General features: G+C 31.4%; 2 protein-coding genes across 8 annotated transcripts in view; one reads left to right on the forward strand and one right to left on the reverse strand.

Annotated features, from left to right (window-relative positions):
* Nucleotides 1-12,017, forward strand: part of LOC126839578 (uncharacterized) — a 189,813-nt gene extending 177,796 nt beyond the window's left edge. For 4 of the 6 annotated variants that reach the window (XM_050574954.1, XM_050574955.1, XM_050574953.1 and 1 more), the window contains exons 5-9: nt 499-622; nt 3,039-3,172; nt 8,870-8,974; nt 10,922-11,116; nt 11,640-12,017. In XM_050574954.1, the coding sequence (XP_050430911.1) occupies nt 499-622; nt 3,039-3,172; nt 8,870-8,974; nt 10,922-11,116; nt 11,640-11,705 (624 nt within the window). In that variant the 3' untranslated portion in view covers nt 11,706-12,017. The remainder of the gene's footprint in view (nt 1-498; nt 623-3,038; nt 3,173-8,869; nt 8,975-10,921; nt 11,117-11,639) is intronic. The other 2 variants (XM_050574952.1, XM_050574957.1) reach the window with 2 other exon arrangements.
* A 2,058-nt stretch (nt 12,018-14,075) lies between these two features.
* LOC126839571 (SUN domain-containing ossification factor) lies at nt 14,076-20,428 on the reverse strand. 2 transcript variants are annotated; one of them, XM_050574935.1, is made up of 13 exons: nt 20,100-20,428; nt 19,318-19,408; nt 18,152-18,285; nt 17,830-18,080; nt 17,555-17,766; nt 17,187-17,450; nt 16,761-17,104; nt 15,991-16,616; nt 15,625-15,899; nt 15,313-15,546; nt 14,998-15,229; nt 14,526-14,926; nt 14,076-14,268 (listed from the first exon to the last, which is right to left on the reverse strand). In XM_050574935.1, exons 1-12 carry the CDS (start codon nt 20,165-20,167, stop codon nt 14,538-14,540), a joined length of 3,120 nt encoding a protein of 1,039 aa, XP_050430892.1. In that variant the 5' UTR covers nt 20,168-20,428; the 3' UTR covers nt 14,076-14,268; nt 14,526-14,537. The 2 variants fall into 2 exon arrangements, with proteins under 2 accessions (XP_050430892.1, XP_050430891.1); XM_050574934.1 differs by lacking the exon at nt 14,076-14,268 and having other exon boundaries at nt 14,404-14,926.
* Nucleotides 20,429-26,511: the final 6,083 nt, after the last annotated feature.

The following is a 26,511-nucleotide window of genomic DNA, read 5'->3' on the forward strand; positions in this document are numbered from 1 at the left end:
TCAGTCGAGAAGCGACTGTGTGTTGGGAGTGTATTGGTCCATGTTATTGTGATATTGCACGTGCCTACACTGTATTGATCAAAGACCCCGATAATATTTCCATTACCAAGGAGATTCCAAGTGTTCGCTGTACAAACAATCTGGCTTTGTAATGTCTTTGGAAATGTCTTTAACGGGTCTTTGTCTAATACATACGTAGGGCGCTTTATTTTTTTGTTTGTTTAATCCCGTTTAACAACGCATGGTTGTCGTTATATTTTATGCAGTTGATTATTATAGATGTTGTATTATATAATAATGTGTTGTATGTATGTTGTATTGATAGCATGGCCGTAGTTCTCTTCGGAGGACTATAACATTAATAATAATAATAATAATTGTGAAAGCTGCAGTAGTATTTGACTTGATTAATAATATCTCATAATAACTGATGCGGTGTTTTATTGATATTTGTATTTTGTATTTTTATTTTTTTATTTACGGCCGATTATTTTTTAGCCATTGGACACGGATAACCAACTGTCGACCGACTCGGCGGCGGTGAAGAAGAGAACGGCAAGGGAAGTGTCTTCCACCGAAGAGGCGACAAAAAAACAGCGGTCGGCTTCGCTATCGGATACCGGTAAAATATGACGGCAAAGTATAAAATATTAAATAACAATAATCATGATAACAAATAATAATATATAACTTAGTATACGTCATAATATACTATTTTAAGCGTCGATAACGTCATTTTCTCACTTGCACATTCATTACCTAAATTTTATGAGGTTCTATTTTTTTAATTTATTTCATTTTTACCATTTAAATGTATAATATTATACCATAATATAGTAATACGATTTATTTATCTATACAACTCTACTATAATATAATATAGGTGAACGGTTATCTTAATAATTTATTTTAATTTTTTATTATTATTATTACTTTATTTTTTTTTTTAAATATTTATTAATTGTCAAATGTGTGTGTGTGTATGTGTGTGTGAGTGTGTGAACGATAATACTATGAAATAAAGTTAAATTATTGTACACGACATATCATCTTCTTCTTTTTAGATATAACACATTCTTTTTTACTATAAAAAAACCACAAATCTCTAAAGCACTAATAAGGGTTACGCCCATAAAACAGTAGACACGTGCCACAATATGCACTCTGCCGGCTTGGTAACGGTTTGTCTTATCTCAGATTTCACTTTGTCTATCCTCTACACTGCCGCTGTTATACAAAAAAAATAATACAGAAAAATATTTATGCGGAATAAATGCCCTGGCCGTACTATAATGTGTAGGTATAGATGATCTAATACATGATCAGTATTAGCCGCCGGTTGGTTAGGTACTATGGTGGTTATTAGCAAAAGAGTGGTCGTGGCCAATCGAAACAGTAAAACAAAATCATAATATTATTACCGTTTAATTTAGACAGTTTTAATGACATAAGACGTGTAACTTAGCTGTTGTATATTTTTAGAAAATGAAAAAAGTAGACGTTTATTAGGTTCCTTTCGAAGGACAACGACGATCACCATATATTATGATGATGGCGTGTTATTAAAAATACTATTTTCATGGAAAAAAAATATTAATATTTCTTACTTTAGTCCGGTTTTCCCTGGACCGATGGCGAAACCCATTCCGTCGGTTGTCTGCGCGCAATCTGTATGTACTTCGCATAAACAAGACGTCCAAGCGACGATCGAATTTTATAAGTATTTTTTATTTTTTATTTAGTTCCATGAACCTATTTTATATGTTGAATAATTGCAACTGTGCAGGTTCACTGTATCCGAGGACAGTCCGTTTCTTAATAGGAGGTCTACGTTTTTGCGCCGACAGCCTCGTTCCGAAAACACCAATATGACGTGTACCTATATTGAATAATATAATAATAATACGTGTTGTGTGCGCTTAAGTGCGATCGTGACGAAATTAGTCATTTTTAAAAAAAACATTTTTTTGCTACAAACCAACAGCTGATGATAAGACGTCGGACGGATAGTCCCATACTTAAACCGCGGATCGAATGAAACCAGATAGTGCACTTTAAAAGATATGTAAACAAACTTAATTATTAATCTCAGCGGGTCAGTGTGACCAAAATATGAAAAAAATATTCCTTCCGTTCTACAGTGTGATCAATGTAGTTTTATCGAGCGTCTGAAATGTTACCACCGTCGACTACTTGTTACCAGTAATTCTTATCAGTTTATTGTTTATTATTGTAAATAGCGTGTTCAATATTTCTATTGTTTTACTGTGGAGCGCACTATCTGGTTTTCTTTAATCTACTGTGCTTAATCGACAAGACGTACCGGCGGTCATTTTTTTCTCCCATTAACTGTTTGTTCAATAACCTAATATGATTTAAATTAAAATAACCAATTACCGTTGTAATATTAAAATGAGAAATCACTCATCTTGTCAGCGTATTCGCAGCCGTTGTGCGCTTATTCGTTATCGAGGTGGCGACACTTAACATCTGTAATATTATTATTATTAAAAAAAAAAGTAATAATATTACCATCATAGTGAGTAACGCACGCTTTTTTTATGCTTCGGAGAAACGCTTTACCGTCGTGGACAGTTTTTGTTACATTCTTCTTTTTCTGTGCCTTGTTCCTCACGAATCAAGTATCTTACCCGTTATCCCGTTTATCTGTCTCTTCAATTAACTACACGCTATTAATTCACCTTTCTACTCGGATCGAAGGTCTGCGACTTTCCATAACACGTGCAACCATTATTTTTCAGCCGATTGCAGTGTAAATCCCCGATGGAGCTTGTGGGGTGAACCAAGCTCACCTTGTGTACACAACTACTATGTTGTACGCTGTAAAACGCTTTTTTTTTTTTGTAAAAAAAAAAACGGTTACAAAAAACCGCCAAGAACTCTGACGATGTATTATTATATTATAAATATAATATTATGATACATATATATAAAAATATATATTATGATGTGTGTCCGCGGGGACTTGTGTTGGTCCTGTGGGAATAATACGGGATTGATGATGTTGTGTGTTTTAGACGTTTCCTCGGACGACGGTTCGGCGCTGGACGATAAGGAAACCGAGGAAGACCCAAGAAACAAACGGTTCTTGTTCAACTTGAAAGGAGGGGGAGGCGGCGGATCCGGAAATTTCTTGTTCGATTTAATCCGAGTGAGTGTTTAAAATCATGCAAAAATTGAAAACCACAAACAATCCAAAATGTTAAAATGTTTATATTAATACCTTACACCTTCTCTATATACCTCCTATCTCTACTCGTCGCTCGCAATCCATAAACTCACAATACTTACTACACACTTTATCTCTCTATATATATATATACATGTAATAATATACGAGTGGGCTGAAATCGAAACTAACATGTCGATCCAAAAGTGTCACTTTCCGGGCTATAAAACAAATCTTTAACCGGCAGTGTTGCCAACTCATTTTGTTATTTTACAATTTTTTAATTTTTTGGATCACGGACTTTTGATTTTGGCCTTCTCGCGGTTTGCAATGTTATTATGAAACACTCGATAATTTGTACATATGTATAAATTAAAACTACCATACCGACAAAACACACAACCGTAAACGAAATCGTATCAGAGAGAGAACAGAGTAATACTAATAATGATGATAATTATCGTGTATTGACTTTGCCAAACAAGTTTTGTCCACATACATATTACCTACCTACCTACACCAGTTATTTTATATTTGTTTATGTAAACCGAAACGTGCAATTGAGTTTTGCCCTACATATAATCTATGTCTCTGTCTTTCACTCTCCCTCGCACTTTTTTATTTTATCTCCCGTCGCACCGATAAGTTTTGTACATATCAAAGATAATTATTATTGCGTTACACATTCTCTATTGAATGAAGTACAATATGGTATTATGCGCTGATCGACAGGTCAGATGTATCCAAACAACAATATCGACATGGCACGGCGCACTGTTTAGAATTTAATTATAATTAAAAAATAGGCATTCGTTTCGATTTTACCGTTATGTGCTTTAAACTTTAACCGACAAAAAATACAGCAAACACAATCAAAACTCATATTTTCAGTGTTGCACATACAGGACGGGAAATTAAAAGAAAAATAATATTTCAACTATAACTTGGCCGATTATTATTTGCACGCATTGTGCGGGGAGCCAAATATTAAAATTTCTCGCTGCCACAAACCGTGGCAACTCCATTACACAAGTGATTGGTCGATGTCAGTTTTCTGACCGTATTTTGGCTATGTCTAAATAAAACAAATTGTGAACTTATTCCACGGGGGTTTCTTTTTTGAACCGTCGCAAGCAACTCGTGGCATTTATAATACCGTATATTGTATACCTAATTGCAAGACACCTCTACATTCACCGCAGTCGGCACGAGGCCGACATAATCGACGGCTTACGCCCACCTCGATTATCTCTATACTGTGCTCGGGCAATAGGTATTAATAATGGGAACATATCGGCCGATATATATATTATATAAAAAAAATTGGCATTTGTAGAGAAAAAAAACACAATAATAATTGTAACGTCGGGGCAACTTTTACTCGACAACCAGTTGATTCCGACAAATACAATGAGTGTGGCACGTGGCCGGGCAACAAGGTAAAAGGGGTTTTTGCACTTGCTCTCGGTTCGCCCGTCCCACTTTAATAATAATATCATATTATACTTGTCTTATAATAGTGGTACCTACCTATCTACCTACCCGATACGTGTGTACTCAGCTGTCCGGTTGCATAACGTTCTATTATTTTTATTTTCGGTTTAGCCCGTCCAAACTAGAATTCACTATTAGTCGGTCAGGTGATTTTTTTTTTTTTTAATTTTTATTTCGCACATAAAACCCTCGTAAACGTATTATGTTTTGTTTGCACACGGCTTTCGCTTGTGTATTAAGTACCCCGGCAATAAAAACCTATCACTCAATTATAGTAATAGTAATTATTATTATTATTTATTACCTACTTACTCCACTCGAGGCCGGTCGAGAGTGGCGACAGATTTGTCAACACATATTTTGTTGCACAGTCAATTAAAAACGAATGGTGTAAAAAACACACTGGGCGTTCTTCAGAGCCGATAATAAAATCCGGTAAACATTCGACTAATTTAGTTCAAAGTCATATACACACAGCGATAAATCTAGACGGGTTTCTTGAGTCGAATTTCCCTTTGGTTTCTCAAATAACGTCTTGTATAGACGTGCCAATAGACTTTAATTATTCAGGAACTAGTACGGTGGGTTCCAGGACACATCAGTGAAACCACATAACATGAAGTTGTATTCAACGCTGGACATAATGGCATAATTAAAAATTTTAAGTAAATTAAAAAAAAAGTTAAACAGGGTTTTTCACTTTATTTTGATACCGAAACAATCGTTATTACATTTTTACCGTACATTAAATCCGGCAGAAATAGTAAGGAAACAAATTCTAAAAATATTGACTATTTAAGCCAAATTTTCACACAATTTCAAATTTACCTGTTTATAGCTAGACCTAGAAAATGCCACCATAAACGTTAATACAGATAATTGATTTTTCCCATCTTCGATTTCGTTATTTTTACATTTATATACCAAAAATAAATACAATGGAAAATCCCTTTATGCTTATAAATAGGTACAAAATTATTTTTATCATTTAAAAGCGTAGACTCAGCACTGCTTTCGTCAAACGTTTGCTCTATCAACACGAGTTCATAGAGAACAGCTATAAAACGTGAAAGATATTTTGATTTTGTCAATAGACCAACAGCTCTTTGGGTTTGAATGAAACTAAGAACAACAGCTGGTGTAGTACATAATGTATAAACACTGCTGCTGTAAAGCACACAGCCGACCACTTACTGAGGTGGCATCTCACCTGTTATCTGACACATCTTTCACTAGACAATAAGGACTTTGACACAATATAATCAGATAGGACGTTGTTATAAATGCTACTGTGCACATTATATTACATAAGTAGGTGTGTATTCTCAAGGCTGGACAAGTTAATAAGTTAGAAATGGATAAAATTTAACGATTTCAAGCTAATTTTCGATCACAACTGGCTTAATCATAAAATAATTTTTTTTTTTAATTCTCTGTCCCTTTTTAGCTGTTGGTTCAATGCTAATAATTAACTTGAACAGAATGATATTTATTGTAAATCAATTTTTTGGGGGTTCCTGAACCGTTTAACGCGCACACCATTGTACAGAAGTAGGATAGTTAGGTAAGTAGGTAGGTGGGTACCATCCAATAATTGAAAAAAAAACTTAAAACAAACACAACAACGCCTAATAATAATTGGGACGAATATAGGTATACACCTGGGTAATGATGATAATAGGCAACAGTGTTAGATGTCTGGTTACAATAATAGCATTATGATCATATTATGTACCATACATGCGTCTTACGGCGTAACGCTATTTTCTCTGTCGTTGCATAATATTAAATAATGGGTACCTACCTAATAACACACAGGTCGGGTATAAAATCCACTGGATGGTTCAGCATGTGTATGTATGTATCTATACATCATGTTAATAATATAATATTATAAATTACCGGCCGGTATTTAAGCAGTACTCACGATGACGCGCCATAAAAATAATAACAGCTCAAAAATAAGTAACATTAATCGATAGACCGTGTGCATAACTCTTTAAAATAGCGAAATAACATTATCATAATAATAATTATTATTATATAAAATGTATAAAAAAGATTAATCTACGGTCGTGAACCAAAACGTGAACCGTTGATTTAGAAATGGGAAAAAAAATTATTAAAATATTAGCAAATACCTAACAATTATACGGCCAAATCCGGACAAAGTTACTTTCTTTTAACCGGTTTAAGTTAAGTTGATTTGGAAAAAAAAAATTAACACTTAAACGTTTATTCCCTAAATTTGTATTGTTTACAAAGTACTAATTTATATTTTTGAATTTGTAATTTTTTTACCAACAATAACATAACAATGTAATACAACTAAAATTAATAATCGTGACACTATAAAAATGTCTTTATCACAAATAAACACAAGCATTTTTTTTTTTGTATAAAATACTAATTTTTACACCGTCGATGCCCATCTTTGTATTTTGATTTAACTTTTTTATTTAACCTTAATTTTTGTTTAGATTAATAAATGTCGGAAAATGTAATTTAGGGTCATGTTTTTTTAAACAGTTTCCGTTAAAAATGTGTTATTTTATTGAATTTATCACCGTTTTAGCGGTTGAGTACAGATTCATTTTAATTTTTGTAGCTCTAAATCTATTTTTTGGAATTTTTACCTTATCATCAATAATCGCTCTTATCACTAGTCTATCTCTTATCAGAAAGATTTTCCCAGTTATTTTTGAAAATCGAAAAAACCCCAATACAGTGTTGTCCTAGTGAAACCAATCATACCATACTTAGCCGATGTTATAATATTATATTGGCTATTTTATGTGCCCACCAAATTGGGTACACGATGATAATAATAATGATATCATAATTGCCGCACTTTCCACATTAAGCATGATGACGTGAGGGTCATGTCGAAACGTCTTGGTAATAATAAGGATACGTTTGAAATGTTCTAATAATCGTAATCCAATATAAAATAATATCTACCATTTACCATTTATATTAATATTCGTTAACCGTGCAGCTAACGTTGTACTTGCCGGTGTTATTACTATTATTACTATATTATGTACATTTATTAGATTATATTTCTACTTGGCGTGTGGTACAGGTGGAATATGGTGAAAGGCGCGGGCTGTAATAGCTATTGCAGTGTCCGTTTAAAATGCATTTAATAATGATAATAATAATAATAATATGTACAATATCAATAATTAGACGACGAAGGGGAAAAAATGCATCGCTGACCCATTTACACGGTCGGCGGGTCAAAACGGTTATGGACCGCCAACAATAGGACATATTATTATTATTATAGGTTTGCATGTAGACCAAATAACAATTTTTTTATAGTAGTAATATTATATACATATCATTTTTTTTTTTGTTAAAACTGCAATCATTAAAACGTCATCAAAACCTTGGTAGAAATCACACATCATTATAATATTGCTCATTTTGCCGGTCATGTTGTCAAGTGGGAAAAACAGATGTACCTAATATTAGTTGTAGACACAATAATTGTATCAGAATGAAGCGATCAGAAAGGGCAACGCCGAGGGTGATGCAATTTGACGGGTAACGATAAATATTTAAAAATACACTTGTACCTAAATAATTGATTTAAAACGCTTACATATGATCGCTTTGGAAATTCGTTTATCGCATATTTGACTACCGTAGTCTATATCAAAGTCCAAATCGCAGATAAAAGAAACGTTTAAGGTGGGTATGGGAAACCTGATGATAACTGCTGATGATTCAGAGACAATATGGAAAGTAATACCTATTTCTCTACCAATCAATGTATTTAATTAAAACCCATATCACACACACACACACACACACACACACATGTCTCTGCGTTGCCTTTTTCGAATCGCTTTCCCATTACACTTACACTTAGGTGGCCAATAATTGGTATCTAAATAAATAGTTATGATGAACATATTTTTTTTTTATATATTTTGTATAAAGTCAACTGTGTGGCTGCGTGCCTTTGCTGAATAGTTAGCTATATTATATTGTTTGGTGGTTTGTGCATCGTGCGGGTGTATAGCAGAGGATTGTATAAACTAAAACCAAAGTATTTTGCTCGTATAAAGATAATAATATTTTATAAAAAAAAAAATAATAATAATAATTTACAAAACACAAAAAAAAAACCAATTGAAAGGTTTGAGGCAAAAAAGATTTTTTGGTTTTCAATAGAGGGGAGCGGACAGAGCAGCTAGGGCTGCCGGTGGTTTCTACAGAGTGGTCGCAGGCACCGACCCAAACACATTAACACTCAAACAGCCGATTCAGTATCCATTGGTAAATAAATTCATTCCAATATAGTCAAACATTTTTTTTGTTTAATGTTTTGTTTTTTTTTTTTGTTTTTTAATTGTAATTATAACAATAAATGTTAAATGGTACGCTCTCCGAGAACGACAAAACAAAATGTTATGCGTTAGATATTGTTAAAAATAATAATAATAATAATAATAATACATCGACAGTCGGTCGGCCGATTCTAAATCACTTGGCTAATTACATAAATGGCGTACACGCGATATTGTATAAAATATTATAATAATTATTATATTTTGAAATGAAAAAAAAAACCGCATAAGCATTTTGTTTGCTCAGTAAATAATAATGATAATAATATTTGTAGTACTTATACTATTACTAATAATAATATGTTGTTTTAAATAATATTAATCGTCCATTATTTCTCGAAAGAAAAATATATATCAACTAGTTGTAGCATATTAAATATAATATTACATATATAAGTATATGTGTGTGTGTGTGATGGAAGTCAAGTGATACTTCCACTTTCACTAACCACTCTTGTTATGCAACGCTCGATGCAATTCTCGACATAAATTGTCATCGTTCGAAGGTGTTTTTTTTTGTTTATCTAATTAATTTTTTTTTCTTAAGTTAATCTCTTACGTCCCTCGAAAAAAAAATCAGTATAAAAATAATTTTTTAAAAATAACCCACCCCCCCCCCTTATCCTATTGAAAAACCGGCACTCGACGAACGACCATAAACAGTTTTGACAAAAGTAAAAAAAAAAAAACACACAAACCTTTGCGACCTTAAAGGTTTTTTTTTTTGAAACATAATATTTTTTAAATATAATCCATAACGTTCCATAAAAAAAAAATTAATAAACGTTCTATGCCCACAGCAACTGATACATGCACTAAAATAACTATTTAGCTTAACGTGAAAAAAAATAGTGATTTTACACAAACATTAACAACATATTATTATGTAAGACCAATAATAATTTATCATCAACTTAACTAACAGAAACACAATTTTTTTTTTTTACTTTATCATTATAAAATAATATTAAAATAAATAATATTTTATGATCTTCTATCCTTTGGTATAATATGTTTAACTTCTAACGGCAATTTTTTTTAATTTTATTTTAATATCATTAATTACTTGCTTTATATCATACCGAATATACATATAATATGACTTTGTTGTTCTGGTTAACAAAAAAATGTAAACATCAATCGAAACTTATACGACATAAAAATTTGACCATACAGGACAATTTCATAAAATATACTAGATATGCACAACGTGTACCACAAAAACAGCTCTCAACTAATAAATGCAAGTACTTAGATGGTGTAGGGTTAGATGCGGATCTAAACAAATACAGATATATAAATATATAGTTTATAAAAAAAAAAAGTTCAATTCAGTAATTATAAAGTCAGTCCAAAGATTAAAATCCACGATTAAGTTAAAACCCAGACTACCAAGAATATAATTAATACCAAATTGAAAAATATTATGATGATTTTTTTTTAAAAATATCTTTTTGACCAGGATCAGTTTAAATTATTCGAATAACATGTTTACTGTATTATTTTAACGCTATCAATATTCCATTTAGCTTTACAGCAGGGGAACTTTTTAGTAGTCGAGTTAAAGAGTAATCTCAAATCAAACTATCTTTTTTTATTTCCCCCCTATTTGTATAAAAGAAAACAACGACCGTTTTTTCCCATCGGATTCGCATCTGGAATATTCTATACTGTCTGGGGGGACTCATCGCCTTGGCTCTGTGTCTCTTAACAGGGTGTGGGGGGCCCCACCCTAAAACCGAGGGCTGTTTTTTTGGGTACTCGCCAACCGTACAATATACATATTACCGTTAATCTATTGTCTACTTAATATCACTGTGTGTATTTCGTGCCCGCCATGATCGGTTTGTGTGTGTGTGTCTGTGTTGACAAACAGTTGGTGGCCGGTAGCGGAGCCACTCAAGACAGGGACGAGTCGAGCAACGCCGCCTTGGTGGAAGACGGTCAGGACTTGCACACGGACTCCACTACCAAAGAGGACGGATACAGCGTCGGAGTGCCCGGGCCGTTGACCAGAATATTCGTCATTGCCAACAGAGGTGTGGCCAACCTGATCCAAGACCTGATACTGGTGAGTAGAATCCCTCAGAAGACAATTTCTACTTGCTCTTATCCCGAGCAAGTCGACCACCTACCTCAAATCGTCTCCATCTGTAACCGTCTCTGAATCCGTTCTCCCCACCAATCTCTTTCAATGGTCACTATTTGTATTCACTCCTCGGTCCACGTACAATCTTTTCTTTCTCTATCCCATCTACCCACTTCTTCGGTCTACCTCTAATCATAATGCTCAACTTGCTCTCTTATACATATTCCTTATTCTGTTCAACCTAGTCACTCCACACATATCTAGCTAAATACCCCTCCCCAATACCAAATTGCAGCATGTACCAGCGCTGGCCTGACTACAGACATTTCCCCCTTAAATTTTCTCCATCAAACCACACTTCTAGTCACATCTTCTTCAATCTTCCTGCATTCTGTGGCACGACTGATTTTACTGAAATCATCCTGCTCTGTCTACCGCCTGTGCCAACGCCTTCTTTATCTCCCAACGCGATAATTTAATCGCAATTTTGTTTGTGATTTTTCAGCGATTGGCCCAGACCACCGAACGGATAGTGAACTTCAAGGCTAGATTGATTACATCTCTGATCTGAGCGCGGACAGCCCCGACGACTCCAGTGTAATAATTTATTACCTACGTGCGACCCAATTTTAGTCATGACAATTATATTAAACCTTAACGAAACATATTATATGTTGTATACGTGCATTACACACAAAACAAAAAAAAAAAAAAGGAAAGAAAAAAAGACAAAGTCAAAAACGATAGCCGACATTTAATAATTAATGTAATATATTATCGCAACAATATAACATAATATTATTATATTAGGCGGACTGTATATTTATGGCCATCGTGTAAACTTTAAAATTTATGCGAATGTAAATTTCATTTCATTTTTCTTCTTTCATTTTTTTTTTTTTTTTTAACGAAATCAAAATATTAAATAGCCAATATTATATATTTTATACGCCTAAGAATAATCATATGTACATATTAGTATTACTATAAATATTATAATATATAATTTATATATATTATAATATATATAAATATTTTTTTGACAGTATTTTCATGTACGATATTATTATGATGTTGATGTATGTATTAGAATATGTAAACACAATAATAATAAAATATGTTTTGTTAGACTATGTGCCAAAAAAAAAAAAAAAAACGGTAACCGACCGCCAAGATGAGCTTATTCGAATGCATGTCAACAGATTGAAAATAAAAATGTATATAATAATATTAACGTACACACATACCAATTATGTATGATTTCACTTGGCTGGTCGAACGGGAAAAAAGTTGATAAAAAAAAAATCAAAATAATTATTATCATCATCGTCTAAAACTACTGGCATGCATAATAATATCGTTTTGTAAAAATATAATTATTATTTTATTAGTTTAATTTATTAGATCGGTCGAACTTGTAGGTAGGTAGAGCCACGTTAATCATAATATTACCAATGTTTTATTGATAATTAGGCCTTTTTATTTTATATTCTTTCGCTAATTCGCTCCATTATGTTATGTAATAAACACAAAATTATTATATATTAGATAATGCAGGACTAATTAGTCGTAAACGAATTACAACTTGTTGCTCAATGTGACAACGATAATAATTATTATCATATCATTATTATTGTTGTTACAAAACATTCGACGCTATTGTGTAGGTCTTACATTAAATAAAATACAATATTGTACATGTAGGTAGGTAATTTTAAATAACGCGCCTTTAAAAAAAAAATTATTATTATTTTATTCCTTTTTATTAAAACTTTTATGAACTTACCACCATCTTGTTAAAAAGTAACTATACCATTTCATCATTCACAAATCGCATTATTGACCATATTGGCTAAAAAAAACAAAACAATCCGCGTTAACATTGTATTTGTTGGTTATTCACATTCAATCATTTTCATCTTCGACTACACGTTTAGACGATAGGTAATTTTTTTTTTTTTTTTGTAATTTTTAAGTCTTACTATTCTTTTTTTATTTCATTTCTCAAACGGACCTGGCTAAAGGCCGCTGTGCCATAATCCGCTTGTGTATCGTCAAGGTACCCCGCCTTGGCCGGTCTTGTTAATATATTGTAATCTTCTAGACTTTTATTTTTTTTCTTTCACCGGTAGGTTAATGCTCATAATATCATCACCTGTACTTATAGTTTATATTATTATATTAATAAATGCACATTACTCCATCAGTGAAGATATTTTGTTCTTTTAAACATTAGATTTTTAGCGGTTTAACAAATCATATACAATCACAAGTATAAATATATAACATTATTTCACAAAACATATACCGACATAATATTAACATTATTATTGTTATAACCGTCGTAAGATTGTGTTAGTTTTTAGATTATTATTATTACAAAAAATCGTTTGTATGGTTTTAGTGTAAGAGTATTAAGAGTAAATGTTTGTAGAAGAAATTGTAAAAAAATTAAAAATTAAAATATTAGTGATTTTAAAATAAATTAAAAATATGTATGTTCAAATCAAAGCTACAACTGTGTAATCTGTATAAAATCCTCATTTTCCAATTAATTTATGTGTCGTTTCCTTCAACTTTGGTTTCACTTAACCCGGGCAATATTACATCACTTAATAGAGTTTAATTCACACATTTTTAATTGTCATTTTAGAAAGTAAAGTTTTAAGTAAAAAATCTAAGGTTGTCTATCCGGCAAAGCGTTGTTATGCTACACACCAACCGTACAAATAACCAAACACTCGAGTTAGCTACAACCATAGTGAGAAGGTGACATGGCCTTTGGTGAAAAGAAATAGTTTAATTAATTAATCAAAGTATTGTTAACGTTAGTATTTTTTATAACAAACAATCATTAGAGGAGATTATAATAAAATAAATCATTACAAAAGAACAATATTCGTATAGAAATATCCTCAATAGCCAATTGATACATATTTTATATTATACAGTATATAATATTACCAGTTTAAATAATTTCAATTGACTTTAATCATTTTATACGGCTATCGTCAAGTAATAATTATAAACATTTTCACTTGTTATCGTTTCCATTATACATTTACACAACCGTCAGTAGGAACAACATAGTAGGTCTAAACTTGGTAAAACAATTAGAAATCCGATACAGTCTTCTGGAACAACATTGTACAATACATTCAAATTAACCAACGCAAAAAGTAAAAAAAAAAAAAAAACAAATCAGTTAGCAGTAGGTTAGGCCAACCACGTTTTTTGCGTTAAAATACTTTTATTACGACAATATTATTATATTTTTATTTATTATACTTTTTACACTAGTTCCACAATACCGAAAAAAAAAAAACAATAATTATAACAATATTTAAAAATAGTTAACAATAGTTAAACCAACACTTCAGTCACCACTTACTTTAATATTAAGTTAAAACATTCTTTTCAGAAAATGTTTAATACTCTTAGATTTTATTTCCGTTGTGTTCTTATTGGTGTTCGCCGCAAAACTTTTGTCGCTTTGCATTGAGCTCGACGACATCCTGATCGTCCGTACCGACAATGCCGTTTTCATGAAATCATGACTGCTACTATTGCACACAGTGAGATCCGAAGAAGAGGCACTTCTAGGCAATTTGTTGTGGCTTGCCGTCGATTGTAATTTAATGTTACCGCCGTTGTCCATGCCACCGGCTTCCAAATTTATAGCGTTTGACTTTGATTTCAGAATTAGTTCCTTACGTTTTCTCCTTCGTTTACGTTCGGTTTTCACGTTATCGCCGTTACTATTTCTAATTAATAAATCCTGATGAGTTGTCCCTGCGAACAAAAAAAAAAAAAAATTGCAAAAACTGTCTGTACTACTGTTGAAACGTATATTAAAGATGTACCTGAAGAGAACAACGCTTCTTCACTAGGCCGTCTATGTTTCTCTTTAATGTTCGACAGAATATCGTTGGTGGATTGCCTGCGTGTGTTCGAAGCCTTTATCGAGTTGTCCCATTCAAGCTCTTTACCTCGCTTTCCCAGGTAACCCAACATTCTGAGTGTCGTATAAACGATGACTATCAGGCAAAGCACCATGACCGTGAATGGGTGGTTTTCCGACAGAAACAATGACACCTGAAATGACGAGATCGCAAAGCGTTATCGCAACCGTAACGGATAAATTATTTGTTAACTGGAAAGATGGAAAACAAATTTACAATATTTAAATTTTCAGTTTCCGCTTTCAAACAATGCAAGGTACTCTGGAGAGTGGCCACTTGTTCGCTGAGGATTTTCATTTCCCCAAAAATTTTAAAGTCTTGTTCCCTCTTCAGTCGGTTCTCCTCGGCCAACTCTAAAATTGTTCGTTGCATGTCGTCAACTTGTTTTTTGTAACGCGTGCTTAACTCTTGTAAGTACTCGCCGCTCAGCGACATGTTACGTTCCAAATCCTATTCGGGCAACAAAATTAGTAATTGTTTAATAGAAACCGTCAATGCGATCGAGATTAGTTAGTTTTAGAACACCACCTTAATGCGATTGGCCAAACGAATGAACAACGACTGTTTGGTGTTTTGCGACTGAACCGAAGACTGTTGTACAGTGGTATAGTGGACGGAGGACTCCGACGTTGTCGGGTTACACTTATCGCTTTCACTTTCTTCAGCTTCGAAATCCTTGAAAAAACTGTCAAAGTTGTCGGCTGGTTGTTCGCTGGCGGCTTTTGCTTCACTGGTTGCGTTTTCTTCGAGAGAATTTTGTACTTCGGCTATAATGGGTTTGTCGATGATGGAATTGGCCAGATCTATGTACAAAAAAAAAAAAAAAAAAAAACAATAAATGATTATGTTATTTCGTCATGTCGTTTCTACGTAATTTTTTAGCAGGAGTATTACATTGCGTCGAACTCGGCATCGGCGATTCGTTAGTTGCGTTGGGTTCCGGATCAGAAGGCGTATCGACTGTGAGATTTTCAACATGAACGTTAGCCGTTTCCTTCATTTGATGACTTAATGATATCACAGGTTCTTCGGTGTTGGCCAAGGTTTTAGTGGGCAATATTTGTGACACCAAAGGTTCAATGAAACTGGATAAATCCAGTGTTGACGACTTGCTTTCAAGAGGCGTAGTGACTTCGGACGAATCGTCAGTTTGTTGTTGATTCGAGTTGTTATTACTGTTGTTTTGCGAATTCAATTCCGGCACAGCGGTTTGCAAGTTGATAATTAGATTGTCGCTAATGTAAACGCGTTTGGCTTTGTTCAATACAATTTTTTTGTGCACAATTGCAAGCGTGTTGCACAGCGCTGCAATTTTGACCCGTGGAAATATCGACAGTAAAAACGTTTCGCTTCGTTTGCCTATAAACGATTTATTTTTTTGTCGCACTTTGTTTTTCAACGTCAAGAGGTCGAGTCCGTATTCTGTACAAACTCCGCTGTTCATAATTGTGTCATGTATATATTTATTACGATACAGTTCGGTCAAATGGTCCGCTTCACAGCTGATAGTGTCAAACATTCTGTAAAAAAAAAACAAAGAACATACTTAAGACAATTTCAATCAGAGATTAGAGAGGGCATTATCATTATTCACTACACAGTTATTCTCCATTAAAAACGTTTGCACAACTCTGATTTTATTTAATAACATTAAAATACGTTACTTTTTATAGAAAGCGTCGTCGCATCCGTGGCACACCATGATATAACCCGGAGTTATACAATTTGACGGTAGCATTTCCTCCGTAGGGTTTTCGGTGGATTTGTTGAAACTGCACGGTGGAACGTCACACGTAGGTTTTTGCCTCATGTCCAGCACGTTGGTAGCTATTTTGACGATCGACATAACGGCGACTCTAGCGCTATCGAGCAAGGTGTTTTTGCTGTTTGTAGTATTTTTATTCGGCTGATCGGAATCGACGTTTTCATCTTCTATGTCTAGATCGTCGACATCTTCGCTTTCAGCATTTTGACTTTCCAGTCCTGGATCGTCTGCTCTTTCTAAGGCCTGGAATCGAAACAAAAAGTCAATAATTTTAAACAGAATTTATAACAGATGGAACTAAAGAAAAAAAGTAATTACAATTTACCTCGAATTCTGATAAACCGTAAGCATTGAACACAGATATTGGACAGTAATGTTCTTTCCCGTAGTGGGAATGTATCTCGACTTTAATATACTTGGTGAATGCATTGTCGTCGGTCGTGTTTAAATGAAAACCCTGTAACGTACGAACGTCTTCTGCAACGAGCCGTGCTATTGGTGTCCAGTTGCGAGCGTTCAGCCGAGTTGCGACATAAACGGAAAAATCCTTTGGAGTCGATGAAAACAGCTCGAAATTTGCCAATTCAATCTAAGAGTAAAACATGAAAACAGAAAAACTTAATAAGTCAGTTTTATCAGCGATGAATTAGAATTAGTTTTTTCTTTTTTAACAAAAATAAATTATTTATTTACTTTTTTCACTTGTATAGCTTCACAAAGTTCGACTACAAACCAAGTCGTACTTTTGCACAAATTCAGCATGTACTCGTCGGTCGGCAACGTCAGCAACAGATATGGGTACATGGCTTCTGGGTTGGTCGAAACAACTTTAGCGCCACACTCCGGAGACGCATAGTTTTTTTTCAAAATTTTATTCTCACGTTTAAATTTTGTCTCGTTAACAGCTAAAACACGCATTATACCATCATAATTTACACTTACACATTCAACATTTATCGATATTTTACCAGGTTGCTTTTCGGCCTCTTCCAACTGTTTTTTCGTCCATTCTCTAAAGGACGGTATATCTTCGTTAACGGTAACATTACGAACAGATCCGGTCGCATTCTCCGACTGATTTCCCCCGCCATGGTGTTCTAACACATCGGTTTTAACAAAGTCACTTTCGTCATAATGTGCACTAATATTATCTTTGGTCATAAATATCGTACTTAATGGTACATCATGTGTCAAACTATCACTTATATTTGATAATAATCTGTAATAAGTTTTAGTAAAAATTATTCTCGAAATAATACATCGAACACAACGTGAAATAAAAGTATATACCTTTCATTTAAGCTGTCGTTTGTTAAGAATTCGGGCATGAAAACATTTTTGGTACAAGTGTTTGCTACGAGTAGGACACTTTTCCATCTACGTTTGTAGTTGTACGTTTTTCCCGCATTACTGAAATCAGCAGTCTGAAAAAAAAAAAAAAATTTTATCTGCACCACATCTCATTAACAGTTATTAATATTTATATATATTTTCTTTAAAAAAAAAAAATTGTTTTACGTAGATACATCAGTTACACGTACGTATAAAAATGTTGCGTACACAAATATTGTTTGATATTCTAATTTGTAACGTTACCTCCCCCTTCTAAGTGAATCAATTCTGTAGTGGTCGGGTGAAAGGACAAGTATCGGTTTCTAAAAGTGAGTTCCGAGTTGTGTTGAGTATGTTCAATAATTATTGTACGTAACAAAATATTGTTATCGAAGTCTACTGTAATATACATGTATAACCAAACAGAATATGTACTCAATGTATACAATACCGTTTCATATAAATGTCGAAAATAATAACTATGCTCACTATATGATGTAAATATAAGGATTTATTAGCACATGCTGCATACAATAGTGTTGTCAATGTTGTTATATGGGTGGCTGAGCACATTTGACATTCTTATTCTTATTGGAGTAAATCTATATAATAGAGCTATCCTATTGCATTTACTCCGATACAGTGTAAAAATTGCTGTTATACACACCACCAAAGTATTTCAATGTAAAACAATACAATAAAAAAAAACTTTATTACATAATTTACTTTGTTATATTTCAGTATATATACTGATTATAGTATTATTTACTGTTAAAAAAACATTCGAGTGGAGGATAAAATGAATATAATTTTTATTTCCCGGTCTATACATTTGAACAATTGACAACTCTATCTCAAGTCCAAAATTATACAACTATTTCACTTCACCCCTAAAGAAAATTTTTTTTATAAATTAAGTACTCTGTACTTAATTCAATTTACCCAATTTATGGACTTAACACCTTTAACTTAATAAATAAAAATAATCCTTGTTTAGGGGTAAAATAAAATTCATTTGGATTAAAAACTTTTTATCCGAACACCATATAATTGTTGAGCGCAAATGGACAGTCGCATTCTACCGCTGACTTTTGAAATATTTATTTTTAAATGAAAATATTTACTTTTTGTAGGAATATGGATGGCTCATTGTTCTCGTTTACTAAATCGAAATCTTCAATTACGTGACTTCCATTTTCTGTTAATATTAATGGTCTAAAACAAATAAAATTATAAATATATAATTATATAAGCAAATAGAATACAAATTATTAGTATTTTTATTTATATTAATTTATTACACAAAAAAAATGTACGAAACGATTAAGAAGCTAATATTACAGGAAGCAAAATACTTGTTAAGTAATTATATTAGATATGACAAGTAAAAAATGTGTAATTGTTTGTTTTTTTAATTAGTAAAGATAAGATTTAAATAGAACATAATCATATTAGGCGTTTATTCAAAATTTCACTTAGCTAACCAACAACAAATTAACTTGGATGATGCAACATTAGCTATACATTTCACATTTACTAAATGTAAGTAAATTATGCTCTAATCATTTATTGATAATAAATCCATATGAATTTGTACGAGTCCAACAAAACATAATTTATACAATTATTAAAGAATGTTTTTCCTAATGAACTTGATTGCGATAGTGTGAAGAACTGATGTCAAAAATAAGAATCGTCTGACAGACCAGAAAGCGAGTACTTGAAATGTTAGCTTCGACTGTATCATGATGGAATAGAATAATATGGTTTTATTTGATTGTGACAAAATATTAATATGATTGTATTTTTTTTACACTCTGCTCGTAACCATCACGATAATATTGTCGATACGTACAACAAATATATAAGACTATATAATAGGAGGCGACAAAAAACTGCGACTTACCTGAAAAATATACTGGTCAATATAAAATACACAAATGCGCGATTGACGGGTATCAAGTTAAAACTCATAGGTGCAATAATTTTAAAATAACTCTAAGAAACAGCTATTGCGGCGTCATCCGACTCGTCCGCATCAAACAACATCAAAGAACAACCGTGCGCACAAAAGCAATTGAAACGTACAGAGAGCAACGGGAAAACGGCGAGGAAATCTCGATAAGGCTAATTATAAGAGTACAGTAATTGTTAATTAAATGCAAAAACCGATTTCATTTCCCGTCGTCATTCAAAATAAATGTTCTGTCGTGTGCCAATCGGAATAACTGGAATAACTCGTTGTCAAGACCAAAACATTGATAACACCGCACCGAAGTGATAACGCCGAGACGTGCTCATGGAAGAGAAACAAAAACGCGGTCGTTTTCACTATACCACCACGACCGCGGCTCCTCGACACACTGACACACACAGCTACACGGGCTCAATCTAAATGTCACGGCCATAAATCATAACGCTGTCCATTGTATAGACAAAATAGTTGTATATATATATATATATAATTTTTTTCTTTAAATGTATAATACACCGGCTATATTATGTAATATCCACAGGCCGTAACCAGTGACAAGTGCACACAGAAGGTATGTATTAACATCCAATTATTATTATTCCTTAACCAATTTCGAGTAAAATAATAATTAAACATTTTTTATTCGCTTAAATAATTCATAATTAAACGACTAAAATACAATATAAAATATACAGTCTTGTAAAATTTAAATAAGTACCGTAAAAAATAGGCGAATTGCAACGGTTTTTTTCGATTTACTAAAATGCGACTTTCAAATATTTTGTGAATTTCGTGTTAACGCCACGACAAGTTTATCATATCTTTAAAATTGTTGGTTGTTATTTGCATTTTTTAGAGAACAATTTAATTTTAGCCATCTGATTTTTTGGGTTTTATAAGTTTATAAAATATTATGTTAATATACAAATATAATATGTAGAAATTAGGATTCAGTACAGCTAGGTTTTCTACGTTGGTTATTACTACACTACAACTAGACACCATTTAAAAAACCTCTTGGTTCCAGCTGTTTCCCTCTATAAAAACTCTATATTGCCCATAGGTAATATCTATTTATTATATAAGTAGAACATTGTTATTTTATATATCTATGACAAGACACAGTTTTGTATGAATGAAAAACTAAACTAAAATAAAATTTCATAGAATAATCTGGCATAAACGCATAAAGTACAAACTACATGTTCATTTACTAGGTAGGTACATACAATCAAATTAAGGAAATGTGTTATATAAAAAAAAAAAACCATTATTAAAATTATTTATTTTGACTGATAGTTCGAAATAAATAATATTTTACACTATATTTTAATTAGATAAAAATAAGCTCAACGTAAATATAGTAGATAACTGTATGGTAAAGTTTATATCAAAGCCAAAAACTCCATTGATTTATCAATGTATTGATGATTTAAAAGAACCTAGAAAAAACTAAACTAATTTTCAACAATTCTTTTAAATATTGATCCATGCGGTAGCTGTTATACTTAACTACCACAACTAATATTTATTAAGGCGCATTGTATAGGCAATTTTTCACCAACACTTGACGTTATGCTAAAATGTGTGTACTTAATAATATACAAATACTAGCTGCCCGTGTAACCGGCTTCGCTCGGTTTAAGAAATACAATTGCAACAAAGTACTCACAAATTATACACCTATGCATATTTTTTATTTGCTTAAGTTACAATATGATGACTTAGAATAGATTGCAAAAGCCAAAGGCGTCAATCATATGAGTGTTAAAATGTTGAATTCACTATAATATAGGTCAAATAACCACAACAATATTTAATTGAATTTTTCTACAAAAATTATAATACTTAAAAATATATGTGTGGTAGACAATCGTTTAATAATTGGCAACTTTGTTAAATAATGTGTTGCCAGCGATTGTTTATTTAAATTGTTGCTGGCTCTAATAATTTCAACTCTTTTAACAAATTAACGACCGAAACAAGCTATCTATTTATTTATTTCATTAAATAAAAATCATTCGTGTTAAAATTGTATTGTGTAGGTGTTCATTTTTTTTTTTTTAATTTTGAGATAAATATTATTTTAAATTATTTTTGACCCTTTTTAATCGGTCAAAACCAATTTATTTGTTTATAAATTTAATTAAATTGATGTATAAAAATTAGGGTAAGCTGTAATATAATATTATTACAATAATAGTGTTGTGCATTGCAGATTCAACAAAACACACACAATTGCATTGAGTTAAATAAAAAAGACTAATAATGCACAACTTTTAACTCATTTGTAATATATACATTTAACAGAAAAATTTAGCTGTATTGTTTTCTAAAAATATGTATAACAAAACTTTGTCAAAATAAATACAAATCTAACCAATCGCGGTATGTTGGTTGTTTATGTTATTTTATTCTTTTGAAATTATAAAAATAAATAAACAATTTTTAAAAGTATAATCTGTCTCGATACTGTTGTAAATAATACAATTTATAATTAAGAGAAAACACATTCGTACTTAATTAGTATCGCTTAAGTTTTCCAAATGGATGTTCAAGATGTCAACATAGCTTTTGATGAATATTCCGTCGATAGGGCCTATATAGTATGTGCTATAAAGGTTGAGAAAAAAATTTAATATCAAAACGGATACCTCATTTGTGTGCATTTATATGTTTAAAAATGGTAGCTTAATGTCTAGTTTTAGTGAAAAAATTGCCTACACAATGCACCTTAATAAATCCTAGTGTATCGATTCCTTAAGTATAACTACCACGTCATAGATCAATGTTTAAATTAATTGTTGTAATCTAGTATAGTTTTTTCTAATTTTTTTTAAATTAGCAATACATTGAAACAAAAAAAAAATTGAATTTTTTTGCCAATGTTGTTTATTTTAACATAAAAACGCTATAGCATAGAACAAAATTATTAGGTCATGTCAGTATTTTATTAATATAATAAAATACCGAGTATTACACCATGTGTATACATTGACATTATTATTATTTTAATAATATGTATTTTCTATAGTTTTGACTCGGGGTTTTTGGTTTATTGACAGTTCCCGTTGAGTCAAAGTCAATAGACACATATTTTACAGGACTGCCATATTATTTTGTTTATTTATTTTAGACCTATAAGCTTTATATATAAATATACAGGTTTGTTTATCTAAATTTAAAATGTACGGTTAGGTTAGGATACTGTTCAAACTATTCAAACAAATTCAACTAATCATTATACATAGATTATTGACTAACGAGTATAATACCTAACCTAAACCTAACCTATGCATATGATTAAAATTTGAAATCAATGAAAATGTTTTTGTCTTACTCAACAAATATTAAAGTGCCCAATTTGCATTTGTCTTATACTACAGGGCTTCGGTAGATGAATGTTTTGAACAAACCTACTTTGATTTACCTACATTATTTTTCAGTAGAACAGCGTGTGACGTTTTTTACAGTATATTTAACGGATATTAATAAAAAAAAATAAATCCCCAACATAAACGGTTTATATAATCGTGTATAACTTTGGTCTAGCCATAGGTATAATTTTTTGAGAGCCAACGTGGAAAAAATGACCTGAAAACAAATAAATTACATAAAAAAAAAAAACGTAACAAAAATATAATAGTCATTATATGTTATGGAAAATTTTTTTTTACATAGGTAGTATAATAATTATTATTGGTCTTCACGACTCGCAGTAGGTACTTGTGGAGTATGTCGACCATTTTCTTTTACACGGTTATGAGTTATGACGGTTGTCAATATTTTATTATGTATAATAATAACACAGCAACGAACGTCTTCGGATCGAAAATGATTTTCTCTTTTTTAAAAAGAAAATAAACCGTGAACAATAAAGAAGAAACACATCAGAAAAAATCATTACAGTTTATTACAAATTTTTTTTTTTGTAAAACATTAGTTTATTTGTTTTTCATTCGGTTATTATAATTTATAATAATTTACTTTCTCGGTCAATTATTGTACATAAATAAGCTACTGTTTGTTATGCAAAATAACTAAGGTAATTAAGGTAATATATATATATATATATATATATGAAATAAATTACAATGCATTGTAATTTATTTCATAAACATAAACAATGTTGTGTTTTTCGTTCGACCAACAGATACCTAGAAGTCACAGTTACAGTAAATCGAATGATGTCTCGTTCAGTGTAATGTCTTGGTCAACATGGTCGTGTCTAAAAAATTCGACATGGCCCCTTTTCTATGGCAATTATCTGTAATACCTATCAAACCAGCTTGCCCCATCAACTACTACAGTAAAAAAAAAATATATAAAATATTGTCCTTCCTAAAAAATGTTGTTTCAAAATATACTTTTAGTTTCCAAAAAGGCTAAAAAATAATCAAAAATTAATTAATACTATTAAAACTAATTCATTTACATGGAAATAAGATTGTGTTTGGAAGAAAATATATAATTCCATAGTTTTATTTCTATTGTTAATTTTAGTTACCATGCTAATTTATAGACTAAAAAGTATAATTAAATAAATAATAATTGTAGCTCAACTATGGACGAAAAATCAAATTTAAGTATAAGTTGCTCCCTGTCTATTTTACTGTCTATAAACGCGTTTAAAACTATGCAAACAATGGTGAATTTAACATGAATGTTATACCACCAGTTTTTAAGTGTTAGAACTTCACTGGGTAAATTTAGGTTTGGTTAAGACTCCTTAAAGAATTTTCGATAATGACATAAATGCAACCAAAACCTAACCTATTCTAATCAAACACAACTCAACTCGACTTAACCATCTTTCACTATCACAACTTTATTTGGGGAGGGGGGAGGAACCCCTCAAAATATTTTATTTTTATCAAAATAAAATATTTTGATTACTACAAAAATGTATAGAAAACAATCACTCAAATGTCGATTTTTACTAAAACTTTGGATGCTTATTATAAACACTAAAGTAAGTCTATTTGCACCGTTCTGCCTCTCTAAGTACGTTTTTTTAACTGCGATTCTGTACTTTTCAATGTACATTCAATCGTTATTTGATTATTTTAGTTTAATTTTTCTTTAAAACTTACCCTTTTCCCTATGTCCAATATTAAAAAAAAAAATCACGAATACACTCTTAAGTATAATCTTATTGGTAATCAGTGTCAACATTTTGTAGTATATATTGATTATTTATGCAAATAGCTACATTTACATTTAGAATTTAAAAATAAAGATATAATATTACTAAAAATAGATTAATCGCAGTAATTATCTCAAACCATTAAACAGGATTATTTTTTTTTTAATTACCGAATTTACTTTAATTCAAATGAAATTGACAGAAAATAAGCTTTGTGCTCGAAAGTTGTATTGTTACACTTTTTTTAGTTTTTATAAAAAATATTCAAAATATTTATAAATCCATTACAAGTGTATTTTATTTTGTTTTTTTCCATTGTTAACATTATACAATTATTTTGAAATACAAATCCAAAATATTATATTTTAGTTTTATATCGATGTCCTTTATGTATGTCTTTGTGTCATAACATTATGTTATTAAATTTGTTTTCCAATTACATAATTTTTTCCCAATAATGTTACCCAATACTAAAGTGTATCTTTTTCATTTTTTGATTACCTACCAAAGGAGTATATATTTTATGCGACATCTATAACGGGGGTTTCAGTGCAACAGTATGGATATATTATATACAGGTTGATTTTTTGATCACTGGGCTTAATAAATAATTTAATTTTTTTCATAGTATTTTTATGTAATGTTATTACAATTTTCCTCTAATTTTTATATTCCCCTCCCAAATTAATTTTTTTAATAGTAACTTTTGAAACTTAAATAGTAACGTATATATATTTTATTAACTTTTTAAATTAAAAATATTTTACCAGAAATGTTGACTGGTTGATAACCAATTTTCAACCACTATTTTTAAAATTATAAGAGTTTAAAAATTAGGACAGGAGGGAAAGTGTGTCCATATAAAAATAATACTTTCCTCTTGCCTTAAACTTGAAACTTAAATAACTTCAAAAATAGTTATCTAAAACTTTTAGAGTCATAAACTACTAGTTGCCTCCCAAGGATATCCGAATTGCTTCCCGTAACCTTTATTTCTTATCAGTAAATTTCGGTTAAAAAGTTCTAGTTGCCTCACGCGTTAGGAAATAAATGAGTTTTTTCCGGATTGTCTTCCAAGAATATCTGATTTTTTGAAAATGTTTATTAACCATTGTTTTATAATAATAGTATTTTATGCTGTAATACTTTTCAATCCAACAAAATAATATGACAAATTAACCTCGTTTGACGGGTGTC

This window comes from Adelges cooleyi, unplaced genomic scaffold, assembly GCF_023614345.1.
Source record: "Adelges cooleyi isolate 19-005CV unplaced genomic scaffold, UGA_ACOO_1.1 ACOO_flye_CR_arks_rails_tigmint_CR_PRNA_306, whole genome shotgun sequence".
Classification (NCBI taxonomy): domain Eukaryota; kingdom Metazoa; phylum Arthropoda; class Insecta; order Hemiptera; family Adelgidae; genus Adelges; species Adelges cooleyi.